The 18,696-nt window shown below is 36.4% G+C and overlaps 1 protein-coding gene across 5 annotated transcripts in view; it reads left to right on the forward strand.

Moving 5' to 3' along the window:
* PHKA1 (phosphorylase kinase regulatory subunit alpha 1) overlaps positions 1–18,696 on the forward strand; it is a 147,798-nt gene that overhangs the window by 6,980 nt on the left and 122,122 nt on the right. For 4 of the 5 annotated variants that reach the window (XM_022565569.3, XM_022565566.3, XM_022565567.2 and 1 more), the window contains exons 3-6: positions 726–773; positions 2,819–2,987; positions 12,012–12,094; positions 15,599–15,679. In XM_022565569.3, coding sequence (XP_022421277.1) covers positions 726–773; positions 2,819–2,987; positions 12,012–12,094; positions 15,599–15,679 — 381 coding nt within the window. The remainder of the gene's footprint in view (positions 1–725; positions 774–2,818; positions 2,988–12,011; positions 12,095–15,598; positions 15,680–18,696) is intronic. The other variant, XM_089904372.1, reaches the window with a different exon arrangement.

An 18,696-nucleotide genomic window follows, 5' to 3' on the forward strand; every position in this document is an offset into this window, starting at 1 on the left:
CAAGTATACTGTTACTATACTATATTATAATTAAATATACTTATTATATTATTACTGTATGCATTATACTAACTAATATAGTACATTGTTATAACTGGTAATCAAAATTTTGGAGTGTTATGATTAGAAAACTACTTAGAAATTGTCAAGTTCTAGTAAGGGAAATAGTGATGACTTGAGACTTAAGTTTGTGGCTTTTTTTTTTTCAGGGAAAGAGGGTTGAGTTGCACTAACAGTTCCCCTTTACAGTTATTCTGAATTGAAGTTCATTTATTCTTTAGGGAAAATGTCCAGATAAATATTTCTGTGGACTGTTGAAGATAAGTCTTGGCTAGTTCAGAAAAAAATAAAAGTGATGATGCTGGCTTTTCTAGGACATAGGATATATTTTAAATATTCTCATAGCTTTATGATTTTTGAGCTGACTTGCCCATTTTTTTCCAGGTGGAATGTCCTCTAATAGGATAGTTGACTTAGTTTTACATAAGCCTGTTAGAACTTGGATTTTTTTTTTTTTAACTTGAAGGAGCCACCAGCTGCAGCTTTTAGTTCCACTTTTAGCTGCAGTCTTCTCTTCTGTGTACCTATAAAGTAAATGCCATGTAAATAGGAACCCAGGATAAGGTTACTTGTTCTCAAAAGATCATGTACCAACTGCAGTTGCTGAGTAAGTGTTCCTGCATCTAGTGATGTTTATAACAGCTTGTTTCCATTTATTTCTGCAGAGTGTAGTGAAGCTGATGAGGGGACTGCTGCACTGCATGATCAGACAGGTATGGCATTGTTAACATCACCCTCTCCAATAAAACCACATTGTAATATATATATATATATATATATATATATATATATATATATATGGCTTATATGTTTTTCAGTTTCACAAATAGTACATACTAATTTTAGAAAATCTGTAGAATTGAGGAGGGAAAGGTCAACCATGATCTCACCACCCAGTTACCACTGAAGTATTACCTTCCAGTCTTTTCCCCCCTCTACAAATGATTTTTTTATATACTTCATCATTACTGTACATGCAATTATGTATATTGAGTAAAGGATGATACAGGTCTATAAGTTCTCCTCTGAAACTCTTGGGACCAGATAAATTTTATAATTCAGAATTTTTCAGATTTTAAAAGGTAGTGCAGTGCACATACCATATATTATGTTATGCCCTCAGCAAGTCCAGACATCACCCTATCATCAAAAACATTAATCTCTCTATAGGAAAACATGCATTTTTACAATAAGTGGAATAAATAAAAGGTACAAATAACCCCAAGTCAGTTTGAATCAGGTGTTGCCACCAAATGAATTTTGGTACAAAACTTAGGGAGAAAAACCTTTTGGAAGTGTTTTAGATTTTAGGGTTGGAGATAAGGGGCCAAGGACTTATATCTTCTAGCATTAATATGCATTTTCCTGATCTTGAGTGAAGTTGAGCATCCTTTCATGTGTGGGTTGAAGATTTGTATTTCCTCTTCTATTAATTGCCTGTTAGGTCCTTTGCCTCTTTTTCTCTTGGGCTGTCTCTTTCTTGCCTATTTGAGGAGTTACTGTCCATGATGGATATTAATCCTTTGTCACATGTACTACAAATATTTTTTAGCTGTCTCTGGTTTATCTTTTGGGTTTGTTTATGATATTTTTTCCACTCAAAAGTGTTTTACTAAAAGAAAAAGTATTTTACTTTTATCCTAGGAGATCTTTACACATGTTGTGCACTTTGACTCAGAATTGATCTTTGAGCCCAAGATTACATTTTATTAGAAGGAGAAATTGAGGCCCAGATTAATAAAATGACCATCCTGAGGCACACAACAAGTCTAAAGTAAAAAGAAATCAACTCTAGACTTCTGAACTTGATCAGTGATCTCTAGTCTGGTAGGAACTATCTCACAGCCATCATTTTTTTTTCCTTCTTTGCTACTTTTTAATTTTTTTGTATTTTAGATATTTGCATTTTCCACCTTACCAAATAGGTTTAAAGTCACTAATTTCTTGAACCATATTTAAAGGTATGATAGTCACTATCGTATAGCAGATGCACACATAATCAAATTGAAGTTTCAGGAAATAAGTCTTTCATTTGTCCCTTGCACAGTGTTTCATTTCTGACCTTGGTTTCAGCTTTCTTTCACATCTTTTCTTTGTCATTCCATGGGTCTCTCCCTAGCTCCTTTCATTACTCCTTCAAAATATATCCTCTTCCCTCAAAATTCCTACCTCTGTTTCAGGAACAAATGTATCTTTTTTTTTTTTTTTTGTGGTACGCGGGCCTCTCACTGTTGTGGCCTCTCCCGTTGTGGAGCACAGGCTCCGGACGCGCAGGTTAAGCGGCCATGGCTCACAGGCCCAGCCGCTCCACGGCATGTGGGATCTTCCCGGACCGGGGCACAAACCCGTGTCCCCTGCATCGGCAGGCGGACTCTCAACCACTGCGCCACCAGGGAAGCCCAAATGTATCTTTTTTAACAACTCAGTTATCTCTTACTAAGCTGTTGTCCCCTCTCCACACCTCAGTTTTTATCTACAAAGTGGGAAAACAACCATCTGAAGAGTGAAAGAGAGGTAATGAATAGGAAATAGCTGGTTTTGATGGATATTATTTTCTAATTAAATTGCTTAAATTGAAAAACAGCAAGAGCAGACTTTCCTAATTGTATAAGTGTAGGGAAAAAGAGGTAACTGCATTTTAAATACTCACAATTGCCTGAAGACCAAATGGAATGATATGTATCAGATTACTACCAAAGTATGGCATATGGGTTGATTTTTCTGCATAGCCTTCTTTTACTGTTTTTGTTTTCTTCAGGTGGATAAAGTAGAATCCTTCAAGTATAGTCAGAGTACCAAGGATAGCCTCCATGCCAAGTACAACACCAAAACCTGTGCCACTGTAGTGGGTGATGATCAGTGGGGACACCTGCAGCTGGATGCTACCTCTCTGTACCTGCTCTTCCTAGCGCAAATGACTGCCTCAGGTCAGTACAAGGACAGAAGTACTGGGAACCACTGCAGTGTGGAGCACTTGTCCTGGCACACGTGGCTTCTCCAAAGGTGTTGGCCAGCAGACAACATAGCTGTTTACATTACTTAAAGATACACATTGGAAACATAATATTTTGCAAATTTTATACAGAGAAACAACTCGCTAAGGTAGTTAGTGTTCTTTTACATTGAGAAACAAGTCTGGAGTACTAAGTAATATATATTTTTAATTGAGAACTGGGACATCTGGGGTAGATTTTCTTTAGACAGGTATTTTTATCTTTTATTAATCCTCAGATGCTATAACATGGGAAAGAAGGACTATTGCTTATTCCCATACTGTGCACTGACAAGCCTATAGTTAGTGTCAACATCACCTGCTTTGTACTGCTCTTTATGAGTATATTATAAACAAGGCATCTGTTTACAGGCATCTAAATTATATTAAGGGAATTAACTTAGGAATCAGAATTCAGTGTTTTTTATTATTGAATAACACACCCTTTTCAGATGGTTTTGTTAATTGCTTTAGATGTTTTACCTGAAAAGGAAATTATGAGAACCAGTGTAATTCCCTTTTATTTCTCCTAAATTGGGGAGGACTATGAATCTGATTACATTCAGTTTATAAATTAAACAGGACTTTGCCAGATCTTCCTGGATACCTATACTTCTCACAATACCACATTTTTGACATTTCAATTTCTTTATCTTTCTGTCTAATTACAGAGCTCCTTGGTACTAAAGGCATTCAGGGTCAGAATACTCTTCTCCTTTTCTTGCAGAAATAAATACTTGGTGATAAAGCCTCCCTTTTTTTCTTTCCTCTAGAACAACACACATCTCAGAGGCTGAATAACCTTTTCTTAAAATTATAATGTCTATTCACATACTTCTTTCTTTTGGAGGGGAGGTTCCTCCCTGAATAAATATATTTTTTAGGTTTTATTTGTTTAAATAGAATGGCAACTATAACTCCGTTTCTAATATTCTTCTAATACCAACTCTAGAGTGCTTTTCTACAAAGCAGTGTCTAAATATCCCTTGTGGTTTTTCATTTTGAGCCCAGAAGGGAAGCCGAAATATACTAAAGAGGCTTATAAGAGACATATTCATTCAACAAAAGTTTGTTGATTCCTGACTTAACATTTGATTTTCAACCCCATGAGCTGACTTTGATAGGCACTTGGAATAGGGTTGATATTTGATCAGGGCTTTGAGGAATAAGTTAGAATAAGTAGAAATTCACAAGTCAGAAAAGGGAAGGGAATAGCGTGACTATAGCACAGAAGTTTGAAAGATACTGGCCACCAAGGTAAGGCTAGGTGTCTTCTATGGTTAGAGTGCAAGATATTCAATAGGTCTGGAAAAATGGCAAAAGATGGAGCTGGAAAGTTGGGACTAACTGTTTAAGGGCTTGTGTACCATGCTAAGTAGTTTGGAGTTTAGTCTATAGTCAGTAAAGAGCCACTCAAGATAAATAATCAAGAAAGTTTCAAATGATTCACTCCAATAGCAGGAGGATAGATTGGATGGGGGAGTTAAAAGTTTAGTAAAATACTTTAGGCAAGAAATGATGCAGAACTTATGTAAGGTGGTTGCCTTGAGGATGAAGAGGATAGCTGTGAGAGATAATTGAGAGGTAGAATGTGAAAGATCTTCACGGAAAATTTAGCAATTCTCTGAACATTTTTGAATTCTTAAAAATTTCAACCTTGGTTAACAGAGGCTTAGACAGAAGCTGATTGCAACTTACAGGATAGTGGCAGAGAAGCTCCACAGACCCTCTCCCCAGCAAAATAGCCATAAATGGTGAAATTTAATTTTATAAAACCGACCATTTAAAGTCACTGGAAATTGTCCTAAGGGCACACAGCCAGTGGAAAAACATTTATTCAAGGAAATTTAATCTTAACAGTGAGAGAGTATGGCATTTGGGCCACAACTATTCCCTCCCCTGCCCCAAGGTCACCATGACAGAAGCACTACTTGAAGTGGTTGTAGCCAGGAGTACAAGGCTCCCTCTCCCCTCAGCTCCCAGTCTAGGGCTATGATATCTCCCTGAGAGAGGTAGGTTGCCAGCATTTCTTACCATCCCCAGCTCTGTGTTGCAGAAGTTCTAGTCTAGCCAAGAATAATTAAGAGGTTTGGAACTCCCTTCCTACCCCCCAGTCCCACTCATGGAGTGGAAGCTTAATCCCAGGCAGAGCAGGCCAAGAATAATAGGCCTGGCCCACCTTTCTAGTAGCATGGATGATGGGGCTGGCCATAAGAACAGAAAGCTCCATAGCTTCTCCCAAGAGAACTGACTTTATCTGGAACAGAGTGTGGGAAAGTTCGAGCCTAAGGGCACTCAAAAACAATTGAAGATTTTGGTTCTAAGAAATTGAGAGGAGGCTGATAACTCAATAATAAGAGCAGCAAGCTAACCCATAGACTAGCTAGAAGTCTTAACAGAGAACCAAGGAAAGACAGAGCTAAAAACAGCCCTCCTAGGGTTAGAACAAATTTCAAAGACTGGCATCAAAGACCACCTGAAATGGGGCCTGAATTTAATTGAATGAGATTGTGGAGCAATTTATGCCTTGGGGCATTGTACAATATAATAGAACAATCAGCTGGCAATTAGTGGAGATTAACATCTGGGAAAGATACCAACAGAGGCAGATATTTAATGGATCACAAAAAGAGACAGTCGCTAAAGCTAAAACCACTGTCTTCCTGGGGTGACAGTGTACATGTCCAAAGCAGCACCCTCTGAAGAACAACTTCAGAGGCTGCATACTATGGGGAAAATAAATTTCACCAAAATAATCCAAGTCACTAAACAAATAAACAGGTAAACAAAAAACAAGTCCCGTAGGGGAGGGTATCAATATCTATAGATTACTACAACATATTATCTATAATATCCAGTTTTCAGCAAAAATTTATGAGATGTGCAAAGAAACACGAAAGCCTGAGCCAACACAAGAAAAAAAGCAGGTAACAGAAGCTGCCTTTGAGAGGAAGCATATGTTGAACTTAGGAAACAAAGACTTCAAAGCAGTTACTATAAAAGTGTCCAGAAAGCTAAAGGACACCATGCTTAAAGAAGTAAAGGAATATATGATCATTGTATTTCGGCAAATAGAGAATATCACTAAAGAGATAAAAATGAAGCAAATGGAAAGTTGAAAATGAAAGATTCACTAGGGAGACTCATAGATTTGAGCTGGCAGAGGAGAAGATCAGCATACTTGAAGATAGATCAACAGAGATTATGCAGTCTGAAGGATAAGAAAAAATAATAAAGAAAAATGAATAAAACCCCAGAGAAATGTAGGATACCAACTTGTGTAATAAGAGTACCAGAGGAGAGTAAGGACCAGAAAATATTTTTAAAGAAATAATGGCTAAAAACATCCCAAATTTGATGAAAAACATTAATCTACATATCTAAGAAGCTCAAAGATCTCCAGGTAGGATAAACAGAGATTCATACCCAGAAACATCATAGAAAAAATGTTAAAAGCCAAAAACAAACATCTTGAAAGCACTATGAGCAAAATTACTTGTTATGTATAAGGGAATCCAAATAAGATTATCAACTGTCTTCTCATCAGAAAAAAAGTGGAGCCCAGAAGGCAGTGGAATGATATATTCAAAGGGCTGAGAAAAGGACCTGTCAACCAAGAATCTTATATCCAGCAAAACTGTCTCTCAAAAACAAATTGAGATGAAGACATTCCCAGATAAACAAACAGTGAGAGAATTTGTTGCTAATAGACCTACCTTACAAGAAATACTAAAAGAAGTTCTTTATACTAAAATCAGAGGACTGCAGACAGTAATTGGAATCCACACACACAAAGAGATCACTGGTAAAAATAATTATAAAATATGATATAATTGCATATTTCTTCTTTCTTAACTGACCTAAAAATCAATTGTATAAAACAATATACTTGTATTGTTGGACTTATAGCATATAAGAATGTAAATTGATAATATCAGAACTAAGGACGTGGGTGGGAGCAAAGCTATATTGAATTAAGGAAATGATACCAAATGGTAACTCAAATCCACAGGAACAAATGAAGAGAATCAGGAATGTTAAATTAGAAAGACATCCTGTGTTCATGGATCAGAAGACTTACTGTTAAGATAGCAACATTTCCCAAACTGATCTATAGATTCGTTGCAATTTCTGTGAAAATCCCAGCTGTCTTCTTTGCAGAAATTGACAAGCTGTTCCTAAAATGTATATGAAAATCCAAAGGACCCAGAATGGCCCAAACAACTTAGAAAAAGAACAAAGTTGGAGGACTCACACTTTCTGATTTCAAAACTTAACTTGCAAATACTGTGATGCTGGCATAAGGATAAACATATAGAATAACAGAATAGAATTGAGAGTCAAGAAATAAACCATCACATTATGGTTAGTTGATTTTTGACAAGGGTGCCAAGATAATTCAATGGGGAAAGAATGGTCTCGTCAACAAATGATGCTGGGAAAACCAGATATCCGGAAAACCAGATATCCACATGCAAAAGAATGAAATCGGACTTCTTCCTCCAACATAGACAAAAACTAACTCAAAATGAGTCATAGTCTTAAATGTAAGAAGGAAAACTGTAAAAGGATCTTAATCCTCTAAGTCTTCTATAACAGAATACTGCAGAATGGGTGGCTTAAACAGCAGAAATTTATTTTGTCAAAGTTCTGGAGGGTAGAAGTCCAAGATCAAGGTGTCAGCAGGGCTGGCCTTTTCTCTGTGTGTGTGCATTCCTGATGTCTCTTGTAATAAGGATACCATTCCCTATTGTATAAGGACCCCACCCTTATGACCTCATTTAAAATGAATTGCCTCTTTAAAGGCCTTATCTCCAAATACAGTCACATTGGGGGTTAGGGCTTCAACATGTGAATTTGGGGGGAACAAATTCAAGTTTATAACAAACACTTAGAGGAAAATATAGGAGTAAACCTTCCTGACGTTGGGTTAGACAAGGCCCTGTTAGATATGACACCAAAAGCATAAGCAACTAAAGAAAAAATAAATTGGAATTTATCAACTTAAGATAAACTTTTGTTTTTCAACTTTTGTGCTTCAAAGGGCCCCTGTAAGAAAGTAAAAAAAAACAGCCCACAATATGATAGAAAATATTTGCAAATCATATATCTGATAAGAAACTTGTATCTAGAGTATATAAAGAACTCTCACAACTCAATAATAAAAAGATAACCTAATTTGAAATGGGCCAAGAATATGAACTGACATTTCTCCAAAGATATTCACGTGGCCATTAAGTACATGAAAAAATGCTAAACATCATAAGTCACTAGGGAAATGCAGATGCAAACCATAATGAGATACCATGTCACACCCTCTGGGATGGCTATAATCAAAAAAACAGAAAATAACAAGTGTTTCTGAGGATATGGAGAAATTGGAAGCTTCATACACTGCTGATGGGAATGTAAAATAGTACAGCCACTTTGTAAAACAGTCTGGCAGTTCTCACAAGGTTAAACAGAGTTACCATATGATCTAACAGTTTCACTCTTAGGTATATACTCAAGAGAAATGAAAACATGTTCACTCAAAAGCTTGTGCACATACATGAATGTTCATAGCAGCATTGTTTATAATAGCCAAAAAAATGGAAGCAACCTAAATGTCCCTCAACTAACTACTCATTGGATAAATAAAATGTGATATATCTGTACAATGGAATATTTTTTAGCAATAAAAAGAAATGAAGTACTGATATGTGCTACAACATGGATGAACCTTGAAAACATGCTAAGTGAAAGAACCCAGACATAATATGTCACATATTGTATGATTGCATTTATATGAATATCTATTAAGGCAAATCTATAGAGACATAAAGAAGATTAGTAATTGCTCGGCAAGAGGTGGGGTAGGGGAACGATGGGACAAGTGTTGAAGGGAAATGGGGAGTGATGCTACAGATACAGGGTTTCTTTGGGGAGTGATGAAAATGTTCTAAAATTGACTGTGGTGATGGTTGCAGAACTCTGCATACCCTAAAAACCATTGAATTATGTACTTGAAATGGGTGAATTGCATGGTATGTGAATTATATCTCAATATTGTTTTTAAAAATAAGGGAGAGAAAGGCTAAATTTTAGGTGAGTGCAAGTCAGTCTGTGGAGTAGAACACTGAGTCAGCCTCATTTCTCGAGCCCTACATATTTTAGTATGCTTTATACAGCACTGCCATCTTTAGCCTTACCCAAGCCCTACTTCATTTAACCTGTGTGTCTCACCTCCGCATCCTCTGTTCTACAAGCAACACCTTGGCTCCATAGAAGGGACAGGAACCACAGGCCCTACATGTATGGCTTTGCTTCAAGAGACAGGTCCCTCTCCTGTGGTTAACAGGGTTGTTTAAGATCATTCAATAAGTAATTATTGAACATCTACTATTCAATATTGTTTAATACCACTCACATTAGTATGTGAGATACTTTTAGGGGCTATGTGAGATACTTTTGGGGACTTACAAATGTAAATAAAATTCCTTCAAATTCAGGTAAAGATTTATCTATGGTACAAGTAAAAAATAAGTTCATAAGAGTAAGAAAAATAAAATTCTGTGAAGCACCAAAGAGGGGAATCAATGAGAGCATCATAAGAGGAGATAGCATTTGAGCTGGGCCTTGAAAGAACAGTTGGGATTTCAAGATGTGGAGAAAGCCGTGTAAACAGAATATCATGAGCAAAGGGACAAATGGTAGACGTATGGCATTTATATGGTATAGTGACTAGTTAGCTGTGACACAAGCCTAAGAGATGGACAAAACCAGTTTCACACCTACTGCCTTCTCTCAATCTCTGTTCAAGCACCTTGGCACACAAAGGTGACAAGATAAAGCTATGAAGCTGATGTCCAATATTACTACCTCTCTTTTCTTTTTTCCTCTCTATCCAAGAAATTAAGGTAGGTCATTACTGCTACAAGAAAGACCCTTTGCTGCTGATGCTGCCCTGTGCTGTGGTTGCTGTTTTGACAGAGGCACGGATCAGGAGGAGTTTGCAATCTGATGATCTGAATCATATAGTCCTTTTTAATTTTAAAGTTAGAGTTCTGTGATTTAAAATATTTGTCAATAGATCAAAGATTTAAATGCAAAAAAAGAAACGGAAAGTACTAGAAACATTCATGGGATAAAGCTTTTTAATAAAAGCTTCTGAGAAGAAAAATATACTGTAAATAAAATCAAAGTTCAAACAAACTAGGAAAAATACTTGTAACACATATGATGGGCAAAAGTCTAATTTCCTTAATATTTATTAATATATTAATAACAGAAGGACCAGCAATTCAATAGAAATTGGTGAAGGACATGAAAAAACAAACAGTTCATAGGAAAAGAAATAGAGTTGGCTTATAAACATAAGAAAAGACAACCTTACTCAAAATAAAAAAGCTACAAATTAAAGTGCAAGGAAATTCTATTTCTCATCCATTAGAATGGTAAAGATCAGAAACTTTTATTAAAGCCTGTGTTTACAAAATGTGTTGGAAAAAGGCAGGCAGCGCTAGTTGGTATGTAAACTGTGGAACTTCTTTGCAGAATAACTTGGTGATGATCATCAACATTTAATTGTACATGTGGTGAAGTATTTAGAGAGAAGTGTACCCATATTTGAAGCTTACTTTGAAATGTATCAAAAAATAAGGTGGACTGTTGCATGGATATATATGTGATTAAAAAGTACAGTAAAATGTTAGTGGTTGAGTCCAGATGGTGTGTAAAATCTACAGGTGCCATGTAAAATTCTTTTATTTTTTTGTCTGAAAATATTCAAAATAAAATGTTGGGGAAAATGCATAAATCTGTGACTCAGCAGTTAAGAATTTACCTTGATATACTGGTGCATGTACACAAAGATGTAAATACACAGATATTCATTGCAGCATTGATTGTAGTGATAAAAGATTAGATACAACCTAAATGTCTTTCAGTAGGGAACAGGCTACATGAATAGCCATTCAGTGGAATGCTATGTAGCCATTAAAAAAATGAGGCAGATATATTTAAAATTGTCTCCAAGTTATATATGAAAAAGGCAAGGTGCAGCATAGTATACTACTCTTTGCATAATTTTTGTATATGCATAATGTATCTCTGAAAGGATACGGAGGAAACTGGTAAGACTGGTTTCTCCCAGAGAGGAGATTTGGCAGGGTGGGAGTGATGTGATTCTGGGTGGGGGAAAAACTTTCGCTGTGTAATTGTTGGTATTTCCCTTGATGGCAGGGGAGGGGAAAGGAGTTAGTTTTTAAACAAAAATGGATCATATTGTACATATTTGGAAGCAGTATAGCATCTTGGTTGGGAACTCAGTCTCTGAAGTAAAACAGAAGTTGATAGTCAATTGAGTCCTGGTTCCACTATTTATTAGTTACATGACTTGAGGCAAATATTTAACTTCTCTAAGCCTGAGGCAGAAAATAGAGATACCCACCTCTTAGGGTTGTTTTGAAAATTGAATGTATGATTCATGCAAAACATTTTCTTTATAAGCCCTATCTTTATATAGCTTATATTTAGAATAATTATCATTTTTACTCCCCAAAATATGGTTTTGAGTTCTTAAAATCATAATCTTTATCTACTTCTTAGTATTTAGACTCCCTCCAAGTCTTCTTTGAAATATTTGTCTTTCTTTTTCCAGATGCCTAGGTTTGTATATTTAAACACAGCACAAATTAGTTACCTGTAGAATTAGGAGTCTGATACTTTCCATTAAAGCCTACAAATAACAATTAAAATTCTTTCATGTTAAAATATGGTGGTATCTTACTTAGTTGAAGAGTAGCCTAGGACTGATTTGTGGTGTTATTTTTATGCTTTAGGAATCAAAGTGTCTCCCATTATTCCTAAGCGGGAGTGGGATTATTTGGTATAGGGGGGTCAGTTAGTCACTGTGGCTGCCTGTAAAGCCTGTAGTGATAATTGACTAGCTCTATATCTTTATTCTCTTTTTCCTCAGGACTTCATATCATCCACAGCCTAGATGAAGTTAATTTCATACAGAACCTTGTGTTTTACATCGAAGCTGCATATAAAACTGCTGTAAGTACTCATTTTGGAATGAATTTTAAACATGTGATGTTCTTAAAATACTGAACAACCTAATCCTTCTCTTAATGCTGCCCCTCATAGTGAACCAATCTATAACGCTTCTGGCAGAAATTGCCTTCAGCCTCTTTACTAAGCTCTGTCGTCCTCTGTTTGCCTTTCCCCAAGGGATTTACAGAGGCAGGAGGGTCAAGGTGCAATGCTTTCATTCCTTTCAAACTCTGTAATACTTCATGGTATGTATTGGGCAATCTGGGGCTAAATTGTGGTCTTATTTTAATGTTTGTGGTTAATGGGAGCAAGATGGCTAAGGAGTATTATGGGTCAGTTAGCTACTTAGAAGTAAAATTTAGTCATGTATTTAATATCATCTGTAGACATTGATTCAGTGCTTACTATACAAAAATAGTTACTCTTTCTTATGACTACATATGAGGTAGGTTTTTATTGTCATAATATATTTAACATCTCTCTCAGTGTTTGCTGTTCTTCATTGCATCATGTTCATTGTATTGAAAATGGCTGTGTCATAAGTAGTCCAGTTTTTTTTTAGCTGTTTAGTTGTTTTAGTTTGGTTAGTTGTTTTTTAGTTGTTACAGGTGTGAGGATAAATCTGCAACCTGTCACTCCATATTTACCAGAAGGATAATTCTAACATAGACATATCTGATGCAGACAGACATTATTTGTTGATGGATTGCTTTGTTTTCTGATACCATAGGCCTGCTGTGATCCAGGGTAAAAGCCAGTGTTCTCTGACCTCTCTGCTGCAGCCAAGGGTTGCAGCAGTAGAATTAATGATATTTGTGCCTTCTCATACTCTAATCTTTGCTGCACAGACTAGGGTAGAGCTGGGTTTAGGGGCAGATGAGACTCACCATGGGATAAATATGGCTTACCTTTCTGAAGCTCCATCTTTTGACTCAAAGATTTGATATTAAAAGTAATTTAAGGTAGATACCAAAATAAATATAGGTGTGTGTGCATGTGTGTGCACGCACATGCATGTGTGCACATGGGTATTTCCAAGTTCTGTTCAATGAGAGGGCCTAGAAGCCTGACACCACAGTGACAATAAGGACCAGCATCCAAGTCTTGAATGTAACTATCATTCTCTAATAAAAGAAACCAGGATTCCTTGTAGAAGTGGTTGATTCCAGGGCTGGGGCAGGGAAAATACGAGATGAGACTGTGTTTGGGTATCTTATAGTGACAAAAAGTGAGGAAGTGTTCAGAAAAATGGAGCATGTCAAAAGGGCACAGGAGCCAACCTAGAAGAACTCCCAGTGGCCAGAGCTGGAACAATTTGAGCAAAATAAATAATGATAACATTTTATTACAACCCAGAGAATAACCTAAATATCTATAAGTTCATACTGATGTAAGTAAATAGCTGAGTAAATAAATGAGGGAGAAAGGATAACTCTTCCTTAGAGAAGAATTGCAGTTAATGAGTGTAGAGGTAATGAAGGAACTAGAAAATCACCATTGAAATCACCACTGTAATAATTGTTGCAGGCACAATTCACTGATGGATGCTAAATTAGTGGGTGGATGTTTGAGGAGAAACAAGATATTTGCACAATCGTAAAGTATCTCTCTGAAGATAATTATTAATTACAGGCACACCTCATTTCACTGTGCTTCCTTCGCTCTATTGCACTTCACAGTTAATTGTGTTTTTTTACAAATTGAAGGTTTGTGACAACCCTATGTCAAGCAAGTCTATTGGTGCGATTTTTCCAACAGCATTTGCTCATTTCATGTCTCTGTGTCACATTCTGGTAATTCTTGCAGTGTGTCAAACCCTCTGCCAGCAAAGAGATTATGACTTGCTGAAGTCTCAGATAATGGTTAGCATTTTTTAGCAACAAGGTATTTTTAAATTAAGGTATGTGCATTGTTTTTTAGACATGATACTATTGCACACTTAATAGACTATAGTATAGTGTAAACATAACTTATATGCACTGGGAAAGCAAAAAAATCATGTGACTTGCTTTATTGCAGTATTCACTTTATTGCTGTGGTCTGGAACTGAACCCACAATATCTCTGAGTTATGCTTGTAAGTAGTATAGTAATACAATAGTATAATAGAAAAATAGTAACAGTAGAACAGAGAAACTCTGCAGACACCACCTTAACCAAGTCATTAAGGTTAACATCACCAGTAATGACATCAACATCGTATACCTCTGATACGATGTGCTAAGAAGGAGCATAATGTTTGTAGTATTCTTGCCAAAAATGCATAACCTCAATCTAATCAAGAGAAGACATCAAGCAAACCCAAACTGAGGGAAATCTATAAAATATATGACCACTAATCTTCAGGAAGTGTCAAGGTCATGAAAGATAAGGCTTGAGAAACTAACTGATTGGAAGAGACTTAAGGAGGCATGCAAATGCAGCATGGTATTCTGGATTGGATCCTGGAATACATAGAAAGGCTATTAGTGGTCGGACTTCCATGGCAGTCCAGTGGTTAAGACCTCACCTTCCAATGCAGGGGGTGCGGGTTCGATCCCTGGTTGGGGCGCTAAGATCCCACGTGCCTTGCGGCCAAAAAACCAAAACATAAAACAGAAGCAATATTGTAGCAAATTCAATAAAGACTTTAAAAATGGTCCCCATCAAAAAAAATCTTAAAAAAAAAGGCTATTAGTGGGGGAAAAAACGGTGAAATCCTAGTAAAGTCCATAATTTGGTTACTAGTATTTTACTAATGTAAATTTCTTCACTTTGACAATTGTACTGTGGTTATGTCAGGTATTAACATTAGGGGAAGCTGAGTGAAAGGTGTATGGGAACTCACTGCTATTTTTGCAACTTCTCTGTAAATCTAAAGTTATTTGGAAATGAAAAGTTTTTAAAAAGTAATTTTAAATGTTATCTTTGTATTATCGAGGGGCCGTATAGAACTATGGTTAAGAATGTAGGCTTTGGAGCACTTAGACTCTAATCCTAGCTCTGTTATTCATTAGCTATGTGACCTTGGGTGAGTCACTTGACCTCTCTTTGCACCTCAGTTTCATCATCTATAAAATGTAAAGATTAAGGAAGAAACTGTAATAGTGTAAAGTGCATAGGGAAGTGCATGGTACATTGTCAGTGCCAATAGAGAGTAAAATTAGACTGGATGTTTATGATAAAATATTTGGATGATGTTTAGGCTCTGTCTCCTAGACCCCCTAGGTGTCTGCTTTGATGAAAAATTTTGAGAAGCACCTCTTTAGATGAACTAAGGTACAGTTCTTAGTCCTGATCAACTGTCAAGATATCTTCTAACTTCTTGGAGGCCCCAATAGAATTTAAAACTACTGGGAAAATAGCTACAGGGGGAACCCAACTCATTGGCCTCTCCTTAATAAGCATTGTGGGCAAGCGTATGTATGGCGAGTTAGCTAATACTTGTGCCTTTTATTCAAGGTTTGTATATCTAGTAAGTGTTTAGTAGTGATGATTTGATAATGGTGTGTTGGTTATTTTATGCCAGGACTTCGGGATATGGGAACGTGGAGATAAGACCAACCAAGGAATCTCAGAATTGAATGCCAGTTCAGTTGGAATGGCAAAGGTAATTTTCCTTGCTTTGTTTTTACCAAGTGTGGGATAAGGAAGTCTGGTACACCTTTGCCATAGATAAAGCCTTAACATGAATGTGGACCATCATCAAATTAATTGGTCTTTTAAACCATAGGCAGTATTCAGAGTCTCCAATATAATTATGGACATATAGGTGAAGACTTCTTTCATAAGTTCCAGATTTTTATGTACAACTGCTTTTGTAGCATATCTCTATTTACATATCATATAAGACCTTAGAAAACATATCTTAAACTAAACTCATCATCTCTATCACTACAAAAGCAAACAAAGGGAGGCTTTTTTTCCTTCCATACACCAGTTGACAAAGCTTGATATCAGGGAACCATCTCTCCATCCTCCACCCCCCTCACTCTCCTGCATCCCCTATATTGTTACCTTCATCATCATTATTGTGTTCCACTTGGCTTCATCTCTTCCTTCCCACTGCTGCTGCCTTAATTTCAGCTTTCATCTATGGAAACAGCAAGAAGGCATAAAATAGGATAGTAGGAATAGGATCAAACATATCCATTATAATGATAAATACACATGGCTTGATTTGTTTCCCCTACCTAAAGGCAAAGGCACAGATTGATTTAAAAAACGAAGAAAGGAAATCCAGTCTATATACCTATACCACCTCTAAGAGCTCTAAGATGACAAATTGCTACAGAAAGATTAAAAACAGAAGGATGGACAAAGTGGCCAAAATAAGCAAAAAAGAGTACGGGTGACTACGTAAATTCAAAGCAAAAAGTATTACATGGAACAAAAGAGGACAAAGAGGGTCCAGATAGAAGGCACAGCCTACAATGAGAAAGTCTGGCCTGGAATGTAGTTTCAATTAATACAGAGCAAAATGTATTAGAAATACAAGGCAAAATAGAAACAGTTATAAAGGGACAATTTAACAAAAGCCACTCCTAGGCTATGACAGATAAAATAAACCAAAAATAAGTTCATAGAAAATTTAAACTATATAATTAATGTGGTTGAATTAATTAATATAGAACTTTGTCCCTACAAAATATATATTCCCTAGGTAACCATTTTCTTTTTTATGTATTTTAATTACCAAAGTGATATAGATATTGAGCTTATTTTTAAAAACTAAACCCTACTCTATTTACCTCTATGTAACCTGATTTTTTAAATTCAACAATCTCACATTTCACTGAACAACATAACCAAACATCCTCTTTCATACAGGTAATCTAATTCATTCTTTTCAATATTTAATAATTACTTTGTTGATAATAATGCTTTAGTGCGGATCCTTGTACATATATCCTGGTGAACTTGCACAAATAATTTTGTAGGATAGATTCCTAAAAGTGAAACCATTGGGTTAAGGGATATACACTTTATTTATTTTTTAATGTATTTATTTATTTTGGGCTGCATTAGGTCTTTGTTGCTGTGCGTGGCCTTTCTCTAGTTGCGGCAAGCGGGGGCTACTCTTCGTTGTGGTGCGCGGGCTTCTCCTTGTGGCGGCTTCTCTTGCTGCGGAGCACGGGATCCAGGCACGCAGGCTTCAGTAGTTGTGACGTGTGGGCTCAGTAGTTGTGGCACACGGGCTCTAGAGCGCAGGCTCAGTAGTTGTGGAGCACGGGCTCAGTTGCTCCGCGGCATGTGGGATCCTCCCGGACCAGGGATCGAACCCGAGCCCCCTGCATTGGCAGGTAGACTCCTATCCACTGCGCCACCAGCGAAGTCCCTGCTTTCTCTTTCTATTTACACATACACATTATTGTTTTTGAACCAGTTGAGAGTAAATTGCAGACATGATGCCTCATGTCTCCTAAATAGTTCAGAGTGAATTTCCTCAAAGACTGTCCCATAACCATGAGACAATCATCAAAATCAGGAAATGAACACTGGCATTATACTACAACTTAATCCAAAGACCCCATTCAAATTTCTTTAATTGTCCCAATAATATCATTTATAGCAAAACACAAAAACAAAAACAAACAAGAAAACCCTTATGATCCAGGATCCAATCCAGGATAACATGTTATGTTTAGTTGTAATGTCTCTTTGGGCTTCTTTAACCTGATAATACTTTAGACTTTACTCACCTTTTATGACCTTGGCATTTTTAAAGATTGTTTTATAGAACGTCCTTCAATTTGATTTTGTTTGATATTTCCTCATGATTTGTTTCAAGCTATGCATTTTTGGCAAGAATACCACAGAGGTAAGATGTGTCCTCAGTACATAATCAGGAAGTACAAGATGTGGATTTGTCCCATTACTCTTCATGTTAAGTTTGATGGCTTCATTAAGGTGGTATCTGCCATATTTCTCTGCTGTAAATTTGCTTTTTTTCCGCCTCGTAGTTGATAAGTATTTTGTGCCTGGATGATATCTGCTTAACCCATTAGGTCTCAGTTTAGACATTTCTCCAGGGAAGCTTTCCAGAACTACCTGCTATCCCAAAGACTAAGTCAGTTCTGCCTCACAATTGAGGAACTACAAATAACTAATAAATACATGAAAGAATATTCAACCTTATTAGCAAATTAATGCAACAGAATCACCATTTTTCTATCAAATTAGGGAAAATTTCTAAAATAATACCTGGTTTGCATTAAAGAAGGTTGTATCATACACTGCTGGTGATAGCTATATTGGTACAACTTGCATGAAAGGGAATTTAGCATTATGTCCTAAAAATTGTTTATATCCTGTACTTCAGGGAATTAATGCTTAGAAAATAACTCATTCTACTCTGTTTTTATGAGTTTGACTTTTTTAGGTTCCACATATAAGTTATATAATACAATATTTGTCTTCCTCTACCTGCTTATCTCACTTAGCATAATGCCCCCAAGGTACATCCATATTTTCACAAATGGTAGGTTTTCCTTCTTTCTTTTTTTTCTTTATTCTTTTGGAATTTTATTTATTTTTTATACCACAGGTGCTTATTAGTTATCCATTTTATACATGTTAGTAAATATATGTCAATCCCAATCTCCCAATTCATCACACCACCACACC

The sequence above is a fragment of the Delphinapterus leucas genome, chromosome X (genome assembly GCF_059928025.1).
Source record: "Delphinapterus leucas isolate spDelLeu-1000000601 "Yukka" chromosome X, BTC_Dleu_Yukka2, whole genome shotgun sequence".
NCBI classification, from domain to species: Eukaryota; Metazoa; Chordata; class Mammalia; order Artiodactyla; family Monodontidae; genus Delphinapterus; species Delphinapterus leucas.